At 37.6% G+C, this 27135-nt stretch overlaps 1 protein-coding gene across 3 annotated transcripts in view; it reads right to left on the reverse strand.

Moving 5' to 3' along the window:
- Positions 1 to 27135, reverse strand: part of ADAM9 (ADAM metallopeptidase domain 9) — a 94862-nt gene that overhangs the window by 51200 nt on the left and 16527 nt on the right. For 2 of the 3 annotated variants that reach the window (XM_059685346.1, XM_059685348.1), the window contains exons 4-11: positions 25768 to 25846; positions 21481 to 21557; positions 20268 to 20463; positions 18256 to 18321; positions 16162 to 16233; positions 12426 to 12595; positions 8185 to 8266; positions 7564 to 7697 (exon numbers count right to left, since the gene is read on the reverse strand). In XM_059685346.1, coding sequence (XP_059541329.1) covers positions 7564 to 7697; positions 8185 to 8266; positions 12426 to 12595; positions 16162 to 16233; positions 18256 to 18321; positions 20268 to 20463; positions 21481 to 21557; positions 25768 to 25846 — 876 coding nt within the window. The remainder of the gene's footprint in view (positions 1 to 7563; positions 7698 to 8184; positions 8267 to 12425; positions 12596 to 16161; positions 16234 to 18255; positions 18322 to 20267; positions 20464 to 21480; positions 21558 to 25767; positions 25847 to 27135) is intronic. The other variant, XM_059685347.1, reaches the window with a different exon arrangement.

A 27135-nucleotide genomic window follows, 5' to 3' on the forward strand; every position in this document is an offset into this window, starting at 1 on the left:
TTCTTTGCTAACTGACCCAAAATCTCCAGGGAAGGAGTTAGTCCTGGATCTAGGCTCTTGGGAATGGAAGGCAGTCTGTCTAGAACATTTTGGTACTATTAACTACTTGAAAAAAACATCTTTGAATATGAGATGCTGAAGGGTTTTAACAGATTGGCAGAGAAGGAACATGAATGATCAATTGCCTATTACAAAAGAATGAGTAAAGACAATATTTTGACTCACACAGAAAGGGAAGGTATGGCACAAGCTTTTTGACAATAACAACACTTGTTTTCCATATTCTTTTTCTTGCTACTCTCTGTTTAAGGATATAGTAAGGAGTCTTTTTTTACAGTATCATTCATTCAACAAATATTTGTTAAACATTTTTTATGTTCAAGGCACTCTTCTTTGTTAAGGGATAAAACAGTACTAGTAAACAAAGCAAAAATCCCCATCCCTGTGAAGGTGACGTTCAAGTGAATGAGACTGTAAACTTAACAAGTATATTCAAGCCCTAGCCAGTTTGGCTCAGTGGATAGAGCATCAGCCTGCAAACTGAAGGGTCCCAGGTTCGATTCCAGTCAAGGGCACATGTCCAGGTTGCGGGCTTGATCCCCAGTAGGGGGTGTGCAGGAGGCAGCCAATAAATGATTCTCTCCTATCGTTGATTTTCTCTCTCTCTCTCCCTCTCCCTTCCTCTCTGAAATCAATAAAAATATATTTAAAAGATATATAAGTAAATTCAATAATATATTAGGTGATAAGTGCAATTGAGGGGAAAGGTGAAGAGGTGAAGGGGATAACCTGTGTAGGCAAAGAAGCGATTGCAATTTTTAAAAGAGCTGTCAGGACAGGCATTTCAAACATTGTGACACATGAATCAAAACTGGCTACCTGGGGCAAGGGAACATTACAGGGAGAAGGAACAAGTACAAAAACCCTAAAATAGAAGCCTGCCTGGCATGCTCAAGAAAAAATAAAGAAGCCAGAAAGGTTGGAGCAGGAGCGAGTCAGTGAAGGAATGGGTAATGTGAGATACCATCAGTAAAGGTGGGAATAGGCCATTGTAAGAAACTGACTTTTTACTATGAGAGAAAGGAGGAGATTGGGAAGAGGGAGAAGGGAGAGAATGACAATAGAAAGTGTTGAGCAGGAGCGACTAGATCTGAATGGTTACTATGCAAAAGGCTACTGTAGAATTCTACTTAACAATGACAGAGCAGCCAGACAGCAGTGGGAGTAGTAAGAAGTGCTTGGATTATGTATATGTTTTAAAGAAATAACCATTTTCTGTAAGTTTTATTTGTGACAATAAAAATGTTTTGTCCTGCCGAAACCGGTTTGGCTCAGTGGATAGAGCGTCGGCCTGTGGACTGAAAGGTCCCAGGTTTGATTCCAGTCAAGGGCATGTACCTTGGTTGCGGGCACATCCCTAGTGGGGAGTGTGCAGGAGACAGCTGGTCGATGTTTCTCTCTCACCGATGTTTCTAACTCTCGATCTCTCTCCTTTCCTCTCTATAAAAACTCAATAAAATATATTTTTAAAAAAATGTTTTGTCCTAATATATCACAAGTTGTACCAGAATAAGAAGACCCAGCAAGAGTTATTTGCAGTGCTTCCCTTCCTACAGCTAGGCTCGGCAGCATACAGTAAACTAGAAGGTTCCTTAATCAGGACTAAGAAATCCTATAGAAAAAAAAATAAAAGATGACTTTGCTCAACCTGATGGTGGTTGTTAGAGATCAGAAAGCTGACGGGTCATAGCATTGATAGGAAGCAATCATCAGTAAGAAAATAGAATCATCCGGCCAGTGTGGTTCAGTGGTTGAGCATTGGACCCATGAACCAGGAGGTCACAGTTTGATTTCTGGTAGGGGCATATGCCTGGATTGCAGGCTCGGTCCCCAGTGGGGAAAGTGCAAGAGACAGCCAATCAATGATTCTCTCTCATCATTCATGTTTCTATCTCTCTCTCTTCTCATCCTCTCTCTGAAATCAATAATATATATATATATATATATATATATATATATATATATAGAGAGAGAGAGAGAGAGAGAGAGAGAGAGAGAGAGAGAGAGAGAGTCAAAGATAAAGGACACAGAATAAGAGGGAAACTTGAGTTGCCGAGCAGGCTCTCTCTGATTTAAAAACAAAACACACATACACACACACACACACACACACACACACACACACACACACACACACACGATGATGCAACAGAAAACAGCACCATTAATAAATCTAAGAAATGTATTGCCATCTGGTGGAGCAAGTCAGTCCATTCCATTGAGGAATAGGCTAAAGTCATCTGTCTAATGAGGCCCACCACATCTTAAATTGTCAGTCCAACACTATCTGTCCTATTCTGTCCTCTGCCCAGAATATTTCCCTGTTCAAAGTGGAAGTTAGTGCAATGTCCTCTCTGGGATAGTTCACATTTCCCTCAAGAGAAGCAGGTCCCCCTTCATTCGGGTGTCACTTATGCTCTTTTTTGGAAGGTGGAAAACCTTTCATTCTCCAAAACTTGGTATTTCTAGATCTAGAAATCAATGTGCCTTCATTAGAAGTCTTTTAGGACGAAGCTATTACAAGTATTGCCTCAGATTATAGCTTCCAAGGATCTCTGTGTTTGCTATGGACCCAATTTTAGCCAACCATTCCTAAAGTGCTTCTGTGCTAATCCCCTATAAGCAATGAAATGCTGATATTTTATTCCTTACAAAACCTCCCCAGTCCCAACTGTCTCTTTAACTACATCTCCAAACTTAAGACCATTCTTGAGCCATGCCCCATTTCAACCCAGTAAGCCCAACATATTTCTGCTTCATATACAAAAGAACAATAAAACAAAGACAGAAACTCAAGTGGTGAACATTTCCAAGTAGTGACTACTTACACTTATCCAATACTTATATTTGCCCACAAGCTATCTCTCTGCCCCAGACAAGTAAATTACAAACAGGACATTCTTCTTTTAGCCCTCATTTATTTTAACTTACTACACTAACATATAAAATTATTACAAGATCAAGAAAATATGTGGAAACTCACATACTACCTTGTTACACAATCACAGAACCTCCCCAAAAGGCAAAGGCAACCATCAACAAATATATGTATCCTAAAATCCTTATTAGATTGCTAAATAAAAGTGTGAAACTATTATGGTACTGGTAGTAATGGGAAAATAATATCAAGACAATCCACTCAGATATATTTGAAATATAATTATCCTCTGAAAATTTTTTAAAAATTAATTTAAGCCCAGCCAGCACGGCTCAGCAGTTGAGCACTGAGCTATGAACCAGAGGTCACGGTTCGATTCCCAGTTGGGGCACATGCCCAGGTTGTGGGCTTGATCCCAAGTGGAGGCGTGCAGGAGGCAGCCGATCAATGATGCTCTCTCATCAATGATGTTTCTATCTCTCTCTCCCTTCCTCTCTGAAATCAATAAAAATATTTTTAAATAAATAAATTTTAAAACTCCACAACAAAATCAGCAATATAATATTTGCAGCATACATTATCAGTTCTCAAGAATATATTCCAGGGAACACTGGTAACAGCAATCACCTAAAAGTTCAATACTATTAAATATTTATATTTATAACAGAATGGCACCTATGCTTTTTCCATAACACTTGTATTAAATAATTTTTCTCTAGTTCCTAGTTAAAAATAATTTCTCAGAACAAAATAATTCAAAAAAATATAGAAAAGCCAGAAGAAAAATCAAAAAATGATCTGAAAGATTACCCCAAAAGACACAACCAGTTAAACTTTTGGCATACATCCTCACGATCTTTTTTCACATGTTCATATGTTTAAAGATAGTTATAATTCACACTATGATATTTCATATATCCCTTTTTCACATGGATGAATACATTTTTAGACCAACATATTATTAACCACTAGTGATTCACAAACCACACTCTCCAGTGCCCTGGAGCTTCTAAGGAGGTGCCTCAGGAGCCTGGGCCAACTTAGGCACAATAGGCACGTGCCTAGGACCCCTCATACTTTCAATGGCCCACAAAAATGTTTAAAGATTAGTTTCTTTTAAAATCAGAAGAAGAAAAATGGGCAGTTACAATAATGAATACATAATAATAATAAATCCAGCCTGGGTTATATTCATCTTGATTCTGAGATATTTTGAACTTTAGACAAATAAAAACAGGTTTTTCCCCTCACATTTTTTCAAAATGGTTATAACTGGTTTAAAGGGAATCTATTTATTTTATACACTTATAACTATATTTCTAATACTATTTAATTGATTCCCTTGCTGTTCAAAACTAGACAATCATATCATCTGAGCTTTCCCCTTTTCAAATAATTATTCCTAAATCTTTTCCTTATTCAATGCATTAGCTGATGCAAAACAAAGTAATGGGACTGACAAATATCATCCCCATCCTTTTCCACTGTGCTCTATGCTTGCTGGAGAATGACCTATATGGCCTGTATCCAATAAAACACAGCCAAATAAGAGGCACTGGCAGAGACAAGAAGGCAGTAGGAGAATAAGGCGGATTAGTTCCTCTGGATCCCTCTCCAGCAGGTCACCTTATGTTGGCAGTTTCCCACTATTTCAACTTCTGTAGGGCCAGTCCCTCCTAATAGCTACTGTTTTCCTCTCCAAGAGCCAATTACATTCCCTCCCTTTATGTCTTTTACATCCCTATAAGGTTATATTTTTAAGTTAGCCAAAAAAAAAAATTTATTTGCAGCTCTTCTCACAGGGAAAATGGTAGGTTGCCTAATATTTGACATCTTATATACATGTTTAAGTAAGTCTTCTTTGGGTAAAATATATGGTCAACTGGACACCTGAAGTTTTACTTATAAAATTAACCATACTAATATTTATTTAAACCTCTATAATCTTAAGGACTTATCAGAAATTTAATATCATAATTTGTGGCCCAATATTTGGATTTTTGCAGCTTGATCTCTGAAACTGCTTACAAAGCATAACTTGCCCTTTTGGGCTCAGAACCCACCCACAGAGTAAGCAGTAGCCCCCGTACTGTTTGTTAATCATACTCCTTGAATCACTGTTAAATAATACTTCCTGTACTCTAATTGTGTGATAAGAAAACAGCCTTTTGTTCTACGGCCTGGGCTGAAACTAGGATGTTGACAAATGCTTAATCATATATTACCTATTGTTCTCATCTCAAACCCCACATGCTTGGCCACTGAGTCAACCAACTGTTAAAAGTACAGTTGCCCCTACCAATCAGAAAACAAATACTGTAAGTTTACGGTCTCATTTCCCCTAGCAACCCATCTCTTTGATTGTCAGCTCTTTACAATTTTTGCCTTTATAAACCTTGCCTTATCCCACCATCCATTTTGGAACATCTATTTCAGCGCTTCTCAACCTGTGGGTCACGACCCCTTTGGGGGTCGAACGACCCTTTCACAGGGGTCGCCTAAGACCATCGGAAAATACATATATAATTACATATTGTTTTTGTGATTAATCACTATGCTTTAATTATGTTCAATTTGTAACAATGAAATCGGGGGTCACCACAACATGAGGAACTGTATTAAAGGGTCGCGGCATTAGGAAGGTTGAGAACCACTGATCTATTTGGTTCATACCAAGGGCTACATTTCCTGGTTTGCAAATCATTACCTGAATAAACTCTCTTTTAATTTTTTAGAAAGTTTCTTCCAGACTTCTGTTTACATTTTATATGTGTTTTGTTTACATAATCTGTCAATGATTAAGAAAGAGATTTTAAAATTTTCTCTAATATATGGGAACATTTTCCCTTGAGGTGCTTTTTACATTATATAACTTAATAACGTAAAATTAAAAAAAAACTATGACAAATGTTCATTAATGATTATATATCTCATAAATGAAAAGTGGTAATTTTTGTCTTATTTTGAGTCTCTTTGATACAGGTGTGTTTCCTGAATATAATTATAATGGTTTGTGACCCATTATTGATGTATTTATTAGGTTAATATGTTGTCTTCCGCCATTAAAATGTAAATTCTGTAAAGGACAAGTCTTTATCTAACTCACTGAGATAGTCTAAGTGCCTAAAACAAAGTCTAGCACATAGTGCTCAATAAATATTTGATGAGTGAATGAAGTATGGGTCATACCTTTTTAAATTCCACTACAGCACTGTTTCATGACATCCTTCCTCTTGATGTTCCTTTTTTCATTAGTGTCTTATTTTGTCTCACTGTTGATTATTTCTTTCTTTTCCCCTGAATCTATGTCTTCCTCAACTTCACTGCCAGCCAGAGCAAACACTAAACTTACTTCCCTGTCCAACATAAAATATTTTACAATCATAACTTTTCTTGTGAATATAATTACACTTCTATTAAGGATAGTTTTTTCATAAGTGCTATACTAATTCTTCCATATCTATTTTTCAGCCTAGTATTTGCTCAAAAACCAATAAATTCTGCAGTAAATCCTGCTTGAGTGCTTCCCCTTTATACCAGGATGTGATTACAACTATATTCTCACATTTAGAGTGATGGCTAACAGAAGTTTTATTATTTTTTCAGTGCCCTAGGAGCTTGAGGAAAATAAAAAAGGGAGTGAATCCTTAGGGCCATGGATATTCCCCATAGGAAATCTTCATCTGTGTTTGTTAGAGATGAACATCTTTCATATCTAATTTTTTCTCTGACTCAGCTTCTAATCCACACATGCACTGTGGTCATGTCCAGTTCTCTGCTTAGCACAACTGCCTACTAAAGCAGGATGGAACCTTGTTGCCTTCTGAGAACTCTGCATCAAAAAGAAGCCCAACAACTCAATGGTTCTTGTTCACCCTTAGACCCTCAATTGTAATTATTTTTGAACCCTGGCAAAAGAATGGGTTCTAACATCACAGGCTCTTGACCTAGACTTCTTGATTTCAAATCCTAGCTTCACCACTTCCTTGGATGTGTGACCTGTTTCCTCATCCATAGAGATAACAAAGTACCTACATCTCATTAGGTTGTTGCACATTAACTGATTAATACCTTTTAAGTGCCTAGAACAGTGCCTGATACAGAAATAGAGTTCAATAAATGTTAATGCTTCTTTCTCCTTCTCTTTGTCTTTCCTCTCACCTTTATGTATAAAATTGGAAATGTTAGGACTACATCGAGATCTCTTCCACCTACAGTGACAACAGTGTTTTCTCATGAGGTTTGTGAGTAAATGTTTCATATTGTCCTTCAATCTATATTCTAACCTGCACTGATTCGAGCAGAATCCCCTCCCTAATTTGTAATTCAGATGTAAATTTTTCCATGTTCTTATTTCTTATATCTTTTGGTCTGTCAACGGGTTTAAAGAAGAGTGTAGCTACATACCTGTGCCTAAATAAATATTTCTTGCTGAAAGCTTTGTGGAATTATTTATTTAATTAAAAAACAGACTTCTCATTGGTGTATCATGTAATTAGTTTCAGGGGAACCAGGGATAATTTTTCCTGTTTTTTAACATAGACATGAGTATATCCCAGAGTTTAAGAAATACTGATCTACAATACCACATTATAAAGAATAAGAAGAAAGAACTCATTACTCACGATGCTCCTGAATTCATAATGCAGCTCTTTGCTCCACAAACACAATTTCTCCCATCATCATGATTCATTCCAAGGTTATGACCCAACTCATGAGCAACAATAGATGCAAATGTCTCCACTGTGATTTGCCCAAACTGTCCAAACACAAGAAGGTATTACCTCGGTTTCTGAGCAAAAGGATATGTTTTGTTTCTGAAATTATTTTTTCACAAAGGAAATTTATCACAATAATGTTAATAGTATATATGATAAATCAAGCATCCAACATCAGTACTTATACATTTCAGCCTAGAAAGAAACTCGTGTGACTCAACACACTATGAAGAAAGCAATAGATCAAATACTTTAGCACCAATAGATTATTCATGGTGGCCTATGGGAAAACAAGTTCATGGTTCTAATTTAATTTTCTTAAGTGAGGTCTCTATTTTCTCATCCATAATAAGTGAGGAGCTAATAAATATTAGGATACTTAATCCAACTATTCTTCACTTCTACATTGTCCCTGATAAAACCCAAAATATAGTTTTAAGGATGAGGGAAGGAAGTATAGAGTCAAGAAATGCTTGACACTCTCCTAACGCAGATGGCCAAAGGTGAATATCAAGAACAAAAATGTACCACATTAATCCCGCCTGCGTGGCTCCTTGAACACACTGTTCCCACAAATGCCATTCCTGCAGTCCCACCAAAACCTTTCTTCCTAAATAAAAGGAAAAGGTAAAAGTTATAACAAGTAACATTTTGAAGTCAGAAAACAATAAAGCCTTCTCTCTTTTATCATCAGAGAATGAGATTGATATTACAAATTCATTTTTTAGAAAAATGAAGATACCAAACCAAATGTTTTCTACCTTCTAATGAAAAACCTCCCTAAAATGCATTACATTTATTTATGCAAAAATTCTTGTGAGAGACAGGGAACAAACTCAATGAACATATGCACACAGGAGGCTACAAAGCAGGAAGCACAGGGAACAATAAGGTCACAGTGGCCTCCATATGGTTCATCACTTGTATCCCTGGACCTGTTCCCTCTGCCTGGAACTTTCTCACCCATATATACCCCTAACACTCCCTCACCTCCTTCAGGTCTTTAGGCAAAATCTTCTGACTGAGATCTTATTTTGCCATGTTACCTAAATTTCAACTTTATTCCTCCAATACTTTTATTTTTCCACCTTACCATTTATCTTTATTTATCTAGTGCCTGGTGCACAGATTTGTCACATTGAAAAGAAATTAATTAGAAGGTGGCTAGTGGGGCAGGACTGGGCAAAATGGATGAGCCAACCCCCCAGGGTCCCTCCCAACCGGCCACACCTGAGGCGGTGCCATGGCTTGAAGGGCATCTGCGGACTGAGCAAGGTCCCTCTGGCAGGTGGGGTCCCTTGACCTAGCCTGCAGGGATCAGGCTGAAACCAGCTCTCCGACAACCCCTAAGGGGTCCCGGATTGCAAGAGGGTAGTTCTCGGGTGATGCATCCCAGAATGGGACTCCTTCCTCTCTGGTTCCGGGGTACGTCACCCAAGAACCACTGTTGCCAAGTCACGGCAACTCAGCTGCTCCTGCATTGAGCATCTGCTCCCTGGTGGTCAGTGTGCGTCATAGCTACCGGTTGGAGTGTCTGCCCCGTGGTGGTCATTGCTCATCATAGCTACCTACCAGTGGGACAGTCTGACAGTTGCTTAGCCTTTTCTGTACATAGATATAGATATTATATATACTTATCTCATTTATGGCCAATCACCTCCACCAGAATATGGACTCCATGAGAGCAAGAAGTTTTGTCTGTTATGTTTACTGCTCTACTTCAGTGCCTATGCTATACACCTAATGAATATCTGTGGGGAGCCGATATAGGGTTAAGCCTCGGACTGACCTGTGGGCAAAGTCACAAACAATTCCCAGCTTAGAGGGCACAGTCCTCTTAGCATAATTAGGCTTGACCTTGTAACACTCCCTAGATCTTGTCTGGGAAGCTAATGGGCTGAGGAAGTGCAGGAAGTATAACCATGGTCAAAACAAGTGAAACTCACAAGAACTGTGTAACTAATGGAAACCACTACCTTGTTTACCTCTCACTATAAAATAAAGGCTCAGCTTGCCTTGGGATCTCTTTCTCTCTGGCCTCAGCCAGGCACAGGGAAGATCCACGGAGACTAAGGAAAGCTAGAGAGTTCTGAATGCTGTCTCCGTGTAAATCATTCTTCGCCGACTCTGTCCACACCTTTGGGAATCCCTGGACCCGCTGGGGCTGGACCCCAGTAAATATCTTTTAAATGGATGACTAAATCCTTCTCTGGGACATCTGACCAGCCAAGAGAAAAGGACTTGAGATATTGACATAAGGGGATTTCCGAGAAAAATTTTCAACCAGGTCACCATATAGTGAACTCCAAAGCCCCCAAGCCCCCTCTCATGTACTCAATGCTTCCAAAAGGCTTTCAGTACCTCATTTTAACCACAAATGAAACGCTTCTAACACAACAGATGGAGACCAAAAAGAGGGGGAAAGACAGCTTGGTAGGCATACTTGGGCAAGGCACAGGGAGTATGCTTAATGCCTATTCCTTTTGGTCTTGTGTGAACTGGATGGCATACTCACTGGGATGAGGATACTTGTAGATGCAATTTTACTAAAAATTAATTAAAAAGTCAGGACCAATCCTTTGTGATTACAGAGCCATAAAAATCCATTTTGGCATTTTTGGTGCCTTGCTTAAATTAACTCACATAACAACAAAAGAAAATCAGGGGAAGTTTCTCCTCTGAAAAAAAAATTTTATTTTTAGGTACCATCAACATTGAGGGAGGCAAAAAGTATTATATAAAATATAATTTTTTCTTTTTGCAAAAATCCAGCCTATCAAGCCAGAAAACTTCTAAGGAGGATAAAATGTTTTAAATATTTTCAGTGAAGGTTTTACTGTAAGTTTTTGGAATATACTTGTATTAAGTGATTTATATAAGTTTAAGTTTTATTAAGGTACCATGAAATTACTGTAGAAAAGAAGAAGAATTTTTAAAATATATCAGTAATATTTCAAAGAGACTATGAAAACTATTATATCCAGGAAATAAAAAACTGATTATGTAAAAAAATATTCAAGGGAACGAAAAACATCTATTAAACATTAAAAATAAGATAGCCAGAAATTAAAAACTCAATAAAAAGCTTAAAAGTTCAATTTAAGACAATATCCCAAAAAGAACAAAAAGACAAAGAGAAGAAAGGAAACAAAAGATAATTCCTGAAACTATAGGACATCAGTTTCAAAACTGAAATTACCCATTAAGTACACAGCACATCAGTAATAAAAGACCTACACAAAAGCCTATCATCAAGAAAATTAAGACACCTAGGAATTAAGAGAAGATCCTATATAAGTTTCCAGAGAAAAAGAAATTTTAAGAAGCCAATATACAGGATCAGAAATCAGAATGATTTAATGGTTCTCAACAGTCATATTGGAAGTCAAAAGATAACAGATTCGATTCATTCTGAAGAAAAAAGATTTCATGCCTCAAATTTTATACCCATCCAAACAATCAAAAAGTTATTAAAAAAACTACAAAGCACACCTCTGAAAGAATGAGTTACTTAGAATCCCAGAATAATCAAAGGTCAAAATGAGATAATTTTTTAAAACTATTTTTATTGATTTCAGAGAGGAAAAAGAGAGAGAGAGAGAGAGATAGAGAGAGAGAGAGAGAGAGAGAGAAACATCAATGCTGAGATTCATTGATCAGCTGCCTCCTACAGGCCTCCTACTGGGGATCGAGCCTGCAACCCGGGCATGTGCCCTTGACCAGAATCGAACCCGGGACCCTTCAGTCCGCAGTCCAATGCTCTATCTGCTGAGCCAGACTGTCTAGGGCAAGATAATTTTTTAAAAATCTGTTCTGAGACTATTAAATACATTTTCTCAGATGCAAGATGAAAGAAACTATGTTGGGGAGCACAAGAGACTTGGTTGGAAAGTTGTAAGGTCATTCTGATAAAAGGAAAGTGTGTGGAATGCCACCTGCCCTGTTTATCGGAATTCCGACTTAGGGAGACTTAGGGGAGTATTGAAAGTGGTGCCACTAATTATTCCTTGACCTTTCCAAACAAGCCTGTGCATATGCAGACCCCTGATGTTTACTGGAATCCTTATGCTTAATCCCTGGATGCCCTTGCCTAGAGGACAATGTAAACATGTATGCTCCCAAGATTACTCACCCTACTGATTGTATCTAAAGAGAAAAATTCCAATAAAGGCCTAAGGAGGCAGGCAATAAAGGCTGCTCTGGCTACTAAGGCCAGGAGCCCTTTAGCCCTGTCTTTCACAATCAAACTGTGAGTAATCTGTTCAGGGACTGCTGTCAGCCCTGGCAAAACTAGAATACATGCCATACTAAAAGGAGAGAGTAAACTAAACCCAAGAAAGTGAAAGGACATGAGATTAAGGTGACAGGAAATTGAACACAGAAGAGAGATATTATTATACTCTCACTTGGTCCTAATGTATGAAATTAAGTTTTCTTTTTTTAAATAAATGATCAAAAACCTTAAGAAAATATAACCTTAATAAAAGAAAACAAACAAAAGTTATTATTCTGACCATCTCATTAATAGAACTTTTTAAAAATCACTTACAGAACTAGCCCTGGCCAGTGTGGCTCAGGTGGCTGGAGCATCATCTCCTATATCAAAAGGTTGCAGGTTCAGTTCCGGGTCAGGGCACACATGTAAGGCAACCAATCAATGTTTTCTCTCACATTGATGTTTTTTTCTCTCTCTCTCTTTTCTCTCCTTTTCCCTCTAAAATCAATGAGCGTTTCCTCAGATAAGGATTTAAAAAGAAAAAATCACTTACAGAATTAGCTGTGCACTGTCATGTCTCCGACGTGTTATAAGAAACTTTTCCCGCCATTGTACAAAGTTCCCCAACACATCACCAGCACCACCAATTGTGCTGATCAGGTTTACATTTGTCCAAATCTCCAGTCCAACTAGCACAACTCGAATATTTAACATAATATACATCTAGGAAGAAAACAGAAATAAAAGTATACAAACATATTAAAGGATATATTTTAGCTTACAATGAAGTAACATAACTACTTAAATTAAAAACATGACTCCTCACCCTGGCCAGTGTTGCTCAGTTGGTTGGAGCATTGCCTCGTGCACCAGAAGGTGGTGAGTTCAATTATCAGGAAGGGAACATACCTAGGTTTCGGGTTTGATCCCTGTCGGGGCACATATAGGAGGCAACCGAGCGATATTTCTCTCTCACATCGATGTTTTTCCCTTACAAATTCAAAATCCTTTTTATACCCTAACCGGTTTGGCTCAGCGGATAGAGCGTTGGCCTGCACACTCAAGGGTCCCAGGTTCGATTCCGGTCAAGGGCATGTACCTTGGTTGCGGGCACATCCCCAGTAGGGGGCGTGCAAGAGGCAGCTGATCAATGTTTCTCTCATCAATGTTTCTAACTCTCAATCCCTCTCCCCTTCTCTCTGTAAAAAATCAATAAAAAATATTTTTTTAAAAAAAACTTTTTATTTTCCATTCCAAAATCTGACATACTCTGAAAATTTTAAGTTTTGAGTAAATTAATTCCAAAACTTGCCCTAAACTAATGCAAGCCTATTTATAGTCCACACTTATCTCAATTAATGGGAACATTCACACATTTCACTATAAAAAATACCAATGCTTTTGATTACATTATGCTACCCCAAGATCCTGTGGGGTATTATATAATACATAGTGAACCATATGAGCTTTGTGGCCCGTGAGAAAGAAAATACCTACTAAGGCCGAAACCGGTTTGGCTCAGTGGATAGAGCGTTGGCCTGCGGACTGAAAGGTCCCAAGTTCGATTCCGGTCAAGGGCATATACCTTGGTTGCGGGCACATCCCCAGTGGAGAGTGTGCAGGAGGCAGCTGGTCGATGTTTCTCTCTCATTGATGTTTCTAACTCTCTATCTCTCTCCTTTCCTCTCTGTAAAAACTCAATAAAATATATTTAAAAAAAAAAAAAAAGAAGAAAATACCTACTAAGAAGGGCTCCTAGTGGCTAACTCGGCTCAAATTTAAAAACAGAGACTAGAAGCTGTTTCTAAAGAGAGGCCTCTCACGCAAAACTCACTTCATGGAGAAACCTGCACTAAACTGCATGCCTGCACTGTGCTCCTGCCTTTATAAAGGAGTTCCTAGGATTGCATGTCAACCCATAGGACTGAGGCTTTCCCCATCCAATCAGAGCTAAGCAGCTGTATTCCCATCAGCATCTTCACAGACCAATCAAAGCAACTCCATTCTGACCAATCGGGACAATGTTTTTTGGACCAATCAAACAGCAAAAATTTAGAATCCCCATTTGCATGAGGATGAACCAATCAGAGACCAGGGACAGCACTTCTGTTTATATAAGTCAGCTCCTCTCTTGTGCAGAGAGCACATTTCCCCTTTCCACCAAAACTGAGGATTATGTTTCCTCACTAGAGCTGAAACACCCAGGACATCACACTGAGCAGAGCAGTGCAAAGCAGAGCAAAGCAGAGCTGTCTAGCTGCAAGGGGCCTCGTCCCACAACCACCATACAGCCATGCTGTTTCATGATCGAGCTGTAACAATATTTAGCTGCCCCACAGTCATGCTGATCTCACAGTTGTGCTGTATCACACCTGAGCTATCTGCACTGAATAAAGTTTCTGTCTTCACAGCACCTCATACACAGACACTCACACACACAGTGTTGAGTTGGCACCTTTCTAAACTCTGATGTAAAATCTGAATTACACGTACCCCAAAGGTTTCAGATAAATGATTACAGAACTATCTATTTCATAGAAATATTGTGAGGAATAAGTTCATAAATGTAAAGCACTTAACTCAGCTTCAAGAACATTATAAATGCTCAATAGAATGCTATCATCATCATTATCATCATTATCACCATTATTATTATGCTTGATATTCATCAGGAAAACATCTTATAAATAAAATTATCTTATAACATCCTATCTAATAAAAGACAAAAAGGGTAATTAACCATACCTTCACTATGCTTCCCATTGGCTAATCAGGGAGATATGCAAATTAACCACCAACAAAGATGGCGGCTGGCAGCCACGCAGCTGAAGCGAGCAGGAGGCTTGCTTACTCCAGTGATGGAGAAAGCCAAGGTTCCCCGCCTGCCGCAGCCTGGCTCTGAGCTCCGAAAGCAACAAAGTTTCAATTATAGAAGCTAAACAAACCCCAGATACCTGCTTTCAGCAGGCCGTGGCCAAAGAGCTAGAGCGAGCAGGAGCCTGCTCTCAGCTCCAGTGACGGCAACAAAGTTTCAATTATAGAAGGTAAATAAATCCCAGAATTTAAAAAAAAGAAAGAAAAAAAGGAGAGGCTGGGAGCTTCAGTTGCCGGCCAGCCTGAAAACAGCCCTCAGCCCCTCATCCAGGCTGGCCAGGCACCCCAGTGGGGACCCCCACCCTGAAGGGGGTGTGACCAGCTGCAAACAGCCATCAGCCCCTCACCCAGGCTGGCCAGGCACCCAAGTGGGACCCCCACCCTGATCCGGGGCACCCTTCAGGGCAAACCAGCTGGCCCCCACCCGTGCACCAGGCCTCTATCCTATATAGTAAAAGGGTAATATATAAACTGACCCTAACAGCAGAAAGACTGGGAATGACTGATCACTATGACACACACTGACCACCAGGGGGCAGACGCTCAATGCAGGAGCTGACCTCTGGTGGTCAGGGCGCTCTCACATGGTAGGAGCTCTGCTCAGCCATAAGCCAGGCTGATGGCTGCCAGTACAGCGGTGGTGGTGGGAGCCTCTCCTGCCTCCTCAGCAGCGCTAAAGATGTCTGACTGCAGCTTCGGTCTGCTCCCCGCTGGCAAGTGGACATCCCCCGAGGGCTGCTGGGCTGCCAGAGGGGTGTCTGATTGCCATCTTAGGCCCAATCCCCCGGGGAGCAGGCCTAAGCCAGCAGGTGGTCATCCCCCGAGGGGTCCCAGACTGCGAGAGGGCACAGTCCGGGCTGAGGGACCTCTCCTCCCCCACCCCCCGAGTGCACAAATTTTTGTGCACTGGGCCTCTAGTGTATTTAATATTTCAGTATCTCCCATTCAGTAACTCCAAAAATCTCAAAACACATTTCTCTCTCTCCCCTTCCCTTCCTCCCCTCTTCCACCCTCATTCTCATTCCCATTCTCTCTCTCTCTCTCTCTCACACACACACACACTTTCACTGATATTGTCATATGCTTTTAGAGTAGAAGGCAGACTTATTCAAAATAAGGTTCTCTCAGTAAAAATTCAAAAATCTTTTCATAATGTCAAAGTACCTTAGCCGATGTACTCTAAAGATAAAGTAGATGCTAATAAGAAACATACTTGTCTCAAAGTCTTCCCACATTATATTTTTCCTTTAAACGTAAAAATAATTACGAAACAAACTAAAACCAGAACCCTGAAAGATTGAGTCATTTGGGCTCTAGGATAATCAGAGCTCAAAATGAGACAATTATTCAATTCTGTTCTGGGACTGTGAAAGGATATGATAACATAATTCCAATTGATCGAAAATACAACTTACACTATCCAAGTAGTTTGCTAAACGAATCATCTCTTCTCTCACTGCAGTCTGATTTCTCCCCATCATGTCATACTGAAAAGCAAGAGAGGAAAATCATTAGCACCAAAGTAATTTCAGAAAAAAATTTCTATAATTGTTTACAAATGGAGATAAAAATCCAAATATTTCCTCTGAACCAAAAACTAAAGTAGCTAAACATTCACCAGCATTTCAATTTAATAAATCTAAAAGATACATTTCAGTGATAAATAGGAATAAGAGGAAACAGGTATCAGTGTAAAATGAATAATGAAAAACATTGAAGTCTTCATTTTCGTTAACTTAGTAAAACTTTAAAATGAATTTTCTTCTCAATATTTTAGTCAATTTAATGAAAAAATATTTTCAAGCACTTCACAAAAGTAGAATATGAAAACAATCAAAATAAATAGATAAAAGAATGAAAACATTCTAAAGAATTTCCTGACTCCTTAAGCTAAAGACATTACCAATAAACCATCTCTAAACTCTGGGCTAAATTAATGAGAGGCTAACCAATGTTCACTAGTTGAAACATTATTTGTAAATAAAATACAATAGAGTAAATATCGCCCAGTCAGTGTGGCTCAATGGTTGAGCATTGACCCATGAACCAGGAGATCATGGTTTGATTCCCAGTCTGGGCATATACCTGGGTTGCAGGCTCAGTCCCCAGTGAGGGGCATGCAGGAGAGAGCCAATCAATGATTCTCTTTCATCACTGATGTTTCTATCTCTCCCTCTCCCTTCCCCTCTCTGAAATCAAAAAAACATATTTAAAAAAAATAAATCTAAATAACTATTTTATCATTATTTTCATATAACCAACTTAATAAACAAAGGGGGAAAAATTTAAGAATGTATGTTTTTGCTATATGATAAAGGCATTAATATCAGAATATATCAGATCTTATCAGTTAGATACTTTATCATGATTCTCCTAAAATAAGGAAAATAAATTTGAATACATTTGACAAAGTTTGATTAAAATTGAATCATTTTTATTTTGAACCATTATCTACCAGTATATAACAAATCTATTTAGAGAAAGTAATAAAGAAAAACATCTCAAATCTTTACTTTGGTCACTTATCCAGAAAAACATTTTACCCATTAGTTGGGGCAACATTCATGCTTGTTCATAGTCCCTATCCTTTTCCCTTCTACCACTTAAGGGTAATGAACTTATAATGAGCAAATCTGAATATGTGTCTGTCTCTTAATAAATATAGTTTCTCTCCCAAACTACACACAATAATGGATTTTTAAAGCCATGCAATTCTTCAAACTATCTCTGCAGTTTACAAGAAAGAAATTGCCAATCATATAAAGTTTCTACAAACAACTTTTCCATACAAATAACAAAGCTAGCAGCAAAAGTCAGACAAAATATTTCAAATAACCTGTTAAATTATATGGCAGCTATATCTAAATCTGAAAATCCTATAAATGCTGGAATAGATCCACTAGTTTTCTTAGTTAAGCACAATTCTTTCTTTGTATGAATATGGAAAATCCCTGGTATTATCCTGAACAGTAAAGTTAATAATAAAAGCTTAGATGAACCACGCTTCTCTATTCCTTTCTAACACATGCCAGGATCTGGAAGTTTCTATCTCTTAAAGTGAGGTATAGGATAGCTGAAATTCTAGATAAATTTATTAGGCAACAAAGCAATAACTGATTAACTGCTTACAGTCCTTTGTAGTGGTCGCCAACCAGTGGTCTATAGTGGTCCATGAGGTCTGAAAGGCTGGCGACCACTACAAGTCATTTGAGAAGGTCTCAAGACTCTGACAGGCAGTAGTTTCATTAAGAAATTCAGCATGAGTAAATCACCCAAGAGAACAGGGGAAAAAAAATCACTAGTAGAAAATGAAGTCAGAGGTAGTCCTATTTGCTATATTTAGCTTCTGGTAGTATTATGAATATTTAGTATCTTAAAGGGGGAAAGCCATTTTTTATTACATTTCAGAAAAATCAATACAAATATATTATATTGTATATTTCTTTCATGTGATGCTCACTTCTCATCTGCTTTTCCTGAAAAAGAAGAAAAACTGTCACCAATCCTACCCTTTCCTTGTCTACAACAATGAACAGCTCCACATAGCGGGTTTGTGGCAGCACAGCTCTTCTTCTCTGTCAAAAACACAAAACATCGTAAAGGTAAAAAAATAAGTTATAAAGCTTGATGATTTCATAGGTATTGATCCTGCCCTAATCTCTAGTCAATTATTGCATGTCTGCTCAAAACATCATATATTTATTTGACATAACACATCCTAAAAAAAAAAAAAGGAGCAAATAACATGTGTTGTTGCTTTTTTAATGACATCTGCTACCTTTACTGGATCTAAAAAAATTCTATTTAAAAATAATGTAAGTTATCCAAGTTTACAAAGAAGAATTATTGATTTTCTAACACAAAAACTACACACACACACTTTAATGAGAAACCCCATTATTATGTTGAGAATAAAAGAATATCCACTAATAACAGAGCGCAGAAGTGAGTAGCCTTTTAAAAGTTGCCACTTTTAAAAAAAATGCATGTAAACGATAGAATAAGCTGAAATTTTATTTTCCAATGGTTAAAGTTAAAAAGAACAGTACAGTAGTCAAGAGTAGATGGTTGAAGAGGTGATAAAAATAATGCCATAAATTAGTATGAGTTAATGAAAATATACTAGAAGCAGCACATGCCTCTTCCAACACAGCACATCATTTCATAGATAAAGGTTGACCTACTCCTAAAAACATTTCAATCTAAGAGACCCTTGTCAAGAGGAAGCCAGGGTATCATAATGAAGACTCAAAAAAGGGAGACAAGTGCCCCTCAAGTCATCTAATATAATTAAGGTTCTAAAGCCCAACCTCTCTGTTTCTCTAACCTAGAGCTCAAGAATCACCATTCCAGTTTATATCAAAGGTATCCAAACAAAAAATCCCACTGCTCTCTGAAAGGCAGTGTAATAGATTACTATGCAGCACTGATAAAAAGAAATATAATTACTGTTTAAGATTTAAGTCCAAGTTCCTAAAGCATACAAGAGCTCTACTATATTCACTCTGGAGGCAGAAACTGTGTATTGCTCATATTGTTATCCCCTAGTAATTGCCATAATGTCTCGCACATAGTTGGCAAAATCCAGCAACAGTATTTTTTTAATGCATAAATATGATGTTTTAAAACTTTAGTCTGTGTCCATCGACAGCCAAATGGATAAAGATATGGCATATACATACAATGGAATATTACTCGGCCATAAAAATAATGAATCTTGCCATTTGCTACAACATGGATGGACCTAGAAGGCATTATGCTAAATAAAATAAGTCAAAGACAAACACTATATGATTTCACTTAGATGTGGAATCTAAAACACAAAATATATGAACAAACAATATGGAAACAAACTCATAGACACGAAGAACAAATGATGATTGCCAGATTGGGGGGGGGGGGAGGGGGGCGGGGAAGGGTAGGGGAACCGGTTGAGATTGGGTGAAAAAGGTCAAAGGGATTAAGAAATACAAAGTGCCCAGCCGGTGTGGCTCAGTGGTTGAGTATTGACCTATGAACCAGGAGGTCACAGTCTGGTTCCCCATCAGGGCATATTGCCAGGGTTTCGGGTTCAATCCTCAGTGAGGTGTGCAGGAGGCACCCAATCAACGATTCTCTCTCATCATTGATGTTTCCATCTCTCTTTTCCTCTCCTTCCTCTCTAAAATCAATAAAAATATATTTTTTAAAAAATTAGTACAAGTTGCCAGTTCTAAAAAATACAGCATAGAGAACATATGAATAATATTATAGTAACTATGTATGGTGCTAGATGGGGATTAGGTTTATCAGGGTGATCACTCTGTAAGGTATAAAAATGTCTAATCACTATGTTGTACACCTGAAACTAATATAATATGTCAACTATAATTGAAAATTTTTAAAAACTTAAAAAAATTTTTCAAAACAATTATGCTTCATTTTTTTATACAATAAAAATAACTTTTTGCAGTAAGCTGCAAAACAAAACAAAAAACAAAAACTTTAGTCTGAGCCATGAAGAAATATATGATTTCCTTACTCGAAGTAGCTGAGTGATGCTGGGATGCTCTTCCTCTTCGTCCTGGGTTGTTTCTGCTTCTGTATCCTTGTTGGAAACCCCACATTTCAGAGGCTCTTTGTGGATATCATCCATTCGATAAAAGATGTGCTCAAAATGAGAGCTGTTTTGCAGGGGTTCAATCCCATAACTCACGTTCTCTATATGCAGCAATCCTCTAAGTGTTGTGTTACACACACACACACAATTTTTAAGAATGAAGAAAAAAATACACAGGAAAAAAATTAGAAAACCTGAATTCAAGTCCTAGTTCTTAACATGTGTCAGAAAGAGTAGCATGGTATTGAGAGAACTATAAGTCTTTGGAGTCAGGCTGACCTACATTTAAAGCTAAAGGCTGTGACTTACTAGCATCACTTCCCAAAAGTTACTTATCCTCTCAGCATGATTACTGTATAATGGAAGGCAATAAAAGACAATTGCTACACATGTGGGGTCTGGAGCCAGAGAACCAGAGTTTGAATCCCAAATGTTTCCTACTAGCTGTGGGACTCTCCCAAGTTATTTAACCTCCTCCTTTCTTTACATTCTACATAGGGTTGTCCTGAAAACTAAATTATTTAATAAGTGCAAAATACTGCGACTATTGCCTGGCACACAATAACTTCTATAAGGGTTATTACTTAAATGGCAATGATCATAGCCATCTTATATTGTTGGTTTGAAAAGTAAAAGTAATATTTATTAGTTCAATCATGCAATCAACCAACCAGTGTTATCATACTGCCAGGCCCTCAATAAATGTAATTTTAATGTTATTATCATTTCACTTGACATGTGATACAATTTCTCCAAACCTCAGTTTGCTCACCTAAACGTGGAGATAAGAAGCCCCTTTTCACAGTCATTATCAGACTTAAGCAAAAAAATGTAAGTGAAAATTTTATAAACATAAAGTGCTACAGAAATTTAAGTATATTTTATTTTACATGGCAAAAATTATTTAGCAGTCTCAAAAATGAGATATTTTTTCTTTAAATATCAAAATCCATCAATTGTAATATTTTCCTAAATAAACATGCCAAGAATGATATCTTAAACACAGCTCTAAAGACCTCTGACAACATTAAAGTAAAGCCTAATTTTATTAAGTCCCCCAAAATTTGAAAACAGAGATAGGTGTACAGGGGTAAGAAATAGAGAGGAAAAAGAATTAATAAATAAAATTCCTTACCTGAGTCCAAAACAGTCACTAAGAGCAATGGATGAATCATAAACTCCTTCCACATAGCCCCGATAATGACAATGATCCTAAATGATAAACACTGTATTATCTTCAAATACTGTTACTTTGTGGGAAATCATTATAGAAATTATAGAGCTAAAAAAATTATTTAAGGTCAGTAAACTAAAAATTTTATTTATATTATTGACATCTCATAATATCACATGGTATTCTTTAGACTATTTCAGATTATCTACTACCACCCTACATGTATATATATGTTTAGGCAGAATTCTAAAAAAACTAAATATAAATAGCTCTACCCCAATAACCTTTAAGCCTAGAAGCAGAAAAAGATAATATGTCATTTTTAACATCTTAACATTTTAAATCACAGTCAACACAAGAAGCTATAGCAGCCAACTGACATCTAATACAGAAGAGGACCTTGTGACAGGCTAATGATATCAACGGAGAAAAAAAATTTATTTTATTTTTATTTTCTTCCTGTAGATATATTGATATTTTATTAGTTATACATTCAGCTATCTTTAAAAACTAAAGACCCTTTATCCTTAATTTTGAGCAAGAAATTGACCAGTGAAAATATAAGCATAATATTACTTATTAATATTAGATTTTTAGTACACAGCATAAAACAATCACAAAGCATTAAAAAAAAAAAAGCCAAAGGTGTGGATAAGGGAGACCTAGCCCTAGCAGACATTGAGACATATCACAAGGCCTTAATAATTAAAACAGCATGCTATTGTTGGTGCATTAATTGAGAGACTAACCAGTAGAACAGAATATAAAGTCTCAAAATAGTCCAAAGTCTATATACAACTTTTATTATAAAAGTGACACCTCAAATCACTGTGGCAAAGATGTACTTTTAATAAATGGTGCTCAGTCCACTGGTTAGACCTTTAAAAAGGATAAAATTAGATCCATGCCTCACACCATACATAAGAGTAAACTCCAAACAGATCAAGAATTCAAACATAAAAAATGAAACCATACAAGAACTAAACAAAAACATAGATGAATTCCTCTTTAACCTGGGTGTAGAGAAAAGGTTTCTATCACTCAAAACCTATATCCAATAAAAGACTGAAAATTTTTATGATATAAAAATTTTTTTAATACAGTGGGGCCTTGACTTAGGCGTTTAATTAGTTCTGAGACCCGAGCTCGTTAAGGAGCTCGTTAACTCAAATTACTCTATCAACTCAATGCAAAAAATCGGCCGAGAGACAGCTGGTATCTCAAAAAACTCGTTAGTCGGGACACTCGTAAGTCAAGGCCCCACTGTATTCTACATGGAAAGAAACATCAGAAAACAAAGTCAAAAGATAATTCACAGACTGGGAGAAAATATATCAGAGATAAAGAGTTAATATCCGCCGAAACCGCAATAATAAACTGCAATAATAAAAGCTCTCTTATTTGATATCCAGCACTTGGTCATTAAATCTACCAACCTAATGGTATTTTTTTAAAATATATTTTATTGATTTTTTACAGAGAGGAAGGGAGAGAGAGAGTCAGAAACATCGATGAGAGAGAAACATCGACCAGCCGCCTCCTGCACATCCCCCAAAAGGGATGTGCCCGCAACCCAGGTACATGCCCTTGACCGGAATCGAACCTGGGACCTTTCAGTTCACAGGCTGACGCTCTATCCACTGAGCCAAACCAGTTTCGGCGGTATTTTTTTTAATAACTTGCTTTTATTAAGTCTTTTCAAAGCTCCCAATTTACTTTTTAACAAAAACAACAAACCATATTTTGTATGTGTAGACAACATCTCATTAAATAGCATGGTGACAGTAAAGGTACAATTAGCATAAACAGATCTGGAAACACACAAACTCAACTACTGGGAACAGAAGTACACTGAACTATTAGAGAATAGCCTACTAGCCACAAGAATTTAGTAACCCTTGGGCAGCCAATATATCTTTAGAGGACACAAAGAGCATCAATTAGTTGGGGGGATAAATTAAAAGGCTTTCCTAATGCATTTGCAAGGGACTCTAAAGTTCTAAGATATAGTAATTTGGAGTTTTATTTCACACAGCAATCCATATAAAGTGGTTATAAAACTGTTTCTTTGTAAAAAATTGCCTTGTGGAAGACATGATGATGAAAGCCACATAAATAGCTTTACAAATTACTTTAATATTAAATAACAGAATCACAAGGGAAAGCATTTAAATGTTCTCAGTGTAAATTAATTGCATTTTATGGACAAAAGTAAATGTCATTATGATATTTGCCAATCTAGCCATATGCAAAAAAAAAAAGTACTAAAGTATTAATTGGTGTCTGAAATCTACAGTCACACTTTCATCTGTCTAAATAATCTATATATATAAAAGCTTAAGTGACTGTTACAACCAGTTGCTATGATGCGCACTGACCATCAGGGGGCAGATGCTCAATGCAGGAGCTTCCCCCTGGTGGTCAGTGCACTCCCACAGCAGAAGCACTGCTCAGCCAGAAGCTGGGCTCACAGCGGCTGGCGAGAGTAGCTGTGTTGATGGAGCCTCTCCCGCCTCTGCAGCAGCGTTGTGGAGTGGCGGCGACAGGTGCCACGGGGCTGGATTGAGCAGGAGCGGCATAGCACCTGGCCAGGGCTTGGCCTCCTCCCGGCCGCCTGCCGCCTGCCACTTCGAGTTCACTACTACATCCCTTGGGGGATGTCGGACTGACAGTTTCGCCTGCGGGGATAGGGTGAAACTGGCAGTCCAACATCCCCTGAGGGGTCCTGGATTTCGAGAGGGCGCAGGCCAGGCTGAGAGACCTCACCAGTGCATGAATTCATGCACTGGGTCTCTAGTATTCAATAACCAAAAATAAATGAAAAACTCCATCTGTTTTAGTTTGTATTTTGCAAACACCCAGAAAAGCACTTTAAGATAATGATGTTACATAAATTTCTAACTGAAATCTATTTTTAGCAGTTTTAAGCATCTATACTTTCAATAGCAACAAAGAATAATGATATTGAGTTAAAAATTGTCAAAAATGACTTGTTCTAAGAATCTCACAAATATTAACTCAGTTAAGCCTCCTAATAACTCTATGAAGTTGTAATTATTGTTCCCATTTTAAGGTGAGGATACTGTGGCAAAAAAATGTCAAAGTAACTTGATCAGCAAATAAATGATAGAGCAAGATTCGAATCCAAAGAATTCTCTCCAAGAAAAAAAAAAAAAGCCTTTTGAGATCACTACTTTTGTCAAATGGCATAAATTATGTGGTCTTTGGCCTCATGCCTTAGCAATCTTTGGATGGATGATTGGATACATTAATGGATGGATGAATGATTTCTAATCTGGTTTATGCTATCATGTAAACTTAAGCTCCTCTACTAATTTGCTACTAAACAATGATAAACGAAATACTAAGAAAAAAAGAATCAGAAAGGATAGGGCTGTCAGAATTTCCTTAATTTTTTAAAAGCACTAATTAATTCAAAATAATTTAATTTAATTAATTAAAGACTAATTACTCTAAAGGGTGCTGCAAAAATGCATAACTAACAAAAACAATTCAAGCTAGCAAAATGTTACAAAGCTCAGGGGGAAAATAATACATGTTTAATGGGAACAAAGACTTCTTGTGAAAACTATTGCAAAAGAAAAAAATACATACAATACTTACCTGCCAAAAAGCATTGTAAAACACTCTCCCCAAATAAAACTAGAAATGTTTATGCTCTACTTAAGTAACACATAAAGCCAAATCGACATCTGCCAATTTTTTCAAGTATCCCTGGCCGGTTCTGTCCTTAGAAATACTCTGTTCTCTGATGCAAAGGGATCACACCTCTTTAGGAAAGAATTGTTTCAGTGAATAACTAGAACATATAACAACAGCAAACCAGTGTTTGTTCTTAATAGTAATGGCAAATCAAATGGTTTAATAAAAGAGTAAGATGTGCTTGGAGATGGTAAATTTCAGTAAAAAAAAAATCTACTTTCAAACTGTATCAAACTTTCCCCTTTCATAATCAGTAAGAATTATCATCAATAGAATGTTATTCTTCTGATCTTTAAGAAACAAACAAAAAACACTTGACTATGAGTACCTGGAGAGCAGTAAGGTCCAATTTACTCTATATAAATGCGTCCACTACCCCACCACTTCCAGGACAACATGTATTATCATGTCAATGGTGACCCTTGAAGTTATGAGACGTAACAGTCCTGAGTACCTAAACAGAAGTCCTTTTAAAATTATTATTGTTTGAAATTCTGCTATAGGATCAAGAATAAAATATATTACCTGTATATCAGGATGGTCAGAGATCAGGGCCCCTTCCTTGTTATAGGTATAAACTACAAAATCTTTGGGCAAAAGGTCTCTGGAAGAGGAATAAAACACACCATTTAAAATCATTTTATGTATTTGCAACTATGAACACAACTCATCCAACATTATTTCTAGAAGAGATGATCAGGAATAAAAACTTCCACCTGATTATTATTTTATTTTAAAGAAAGAGCTACCATAAAGCTAAGACTTGCATCTGAAACCATGTGCATCACTTCCTCATAGAGAATATTAAGCTGCATGTTTGTTCTAATGGTCACAAAATGCTGGTTACAAAGTAATAATAATAACACAAATGTCCTTAACTTTTTCTGATACACCTCACAGGAAAAGTGTAAATTAGGTTATACAGTACATCATATTTCTAGAAGGAAAATAAGTGTTTCTACTCTTTCCTAAAAGTCCTATATAAAACACTCATTGCCTTCATCTCCTAAGTAAAGAAGCAAAGTGTGTCTGTTGTTGGAGGAAACAAGTATTTCTGATTCCTGAAGCTTCCCTGCATGTTAAGGGAGCTCAGTAGTGTAAACCACATGTGGAAAGAGAGGGTTCTCTTTGTCAAAAAAAAATATTCAGAGATGCTTGTTAAAGGTGATAAGGCAGACTTGTATTTGGGGTCACTGTGATGAGTATAGGGAGCACTGACGGGACATTTCAGTGGGCAAGCAGGAATTTATGGCTAAGGAGCTGGGTGGGGTCAGTAAAAAGAAAATTACTCAGAGAAAACATCAAAGGGTGAGGAAGGCTCTGGCTAACCTAGCTGAACAGATTCTTACTGAAGACTGAGCAGGTTGATCAGGTATATCATGTGAAGGTGGTGGAGGATGAGGAACCTGTTCAGACATTCAGAGTGATCAGATAACAAGGGGGATGGGGGTCTTGCTAAACTGATTCAGCAGGGTTCTTGCTAAAACTGGATTTCACAAGAAAGTGCGCCAATGGGCCTAGGACAGTGGTTGGCAAACCGGGGCTCGCGAGCCACATGCGGCTCTTTGGCCCCTTGAGTGTGGCTCTTCCACAAAATACCATGTGCGGGTATTAGAATGGTGCATGTACAGTGGGATTGAAACTTCATGGCCCATGCGCAGAAGTCGGTTTTCGGAAAGGAGATAGACAAAACAAGTATACAAGACAAGTATGGATGGGAGAGTTGGAAGGGGTCGACTTCAGCGAACGTACCTCAATCAGATGGAGGACGTTTTTAGCAAAGGCCAGCTTAGGAGTACCCTAATTAAGTTAATAACAATGTACCTACCTATATAGTTTAAGTTTAAAAAATTTGGCTCTCAAAAGAAATTTCAATCGTTGTACTGATGATAT

Source organism: Myotis daubentonii, chromosome 2 (genome assembly GCF_963259705.1).
Source record: "Myotis daubentonii chromosome 2, mMyoDau2.1, whole genome shotgun sequence".
NCBI classification, from domain to species: domain Eukaryota; kingdom Metazoa; phylum Chordata; class Mammalia; order Chiroptera; family Vespertilionidae; genus Myotis; species Myotis daubentonii.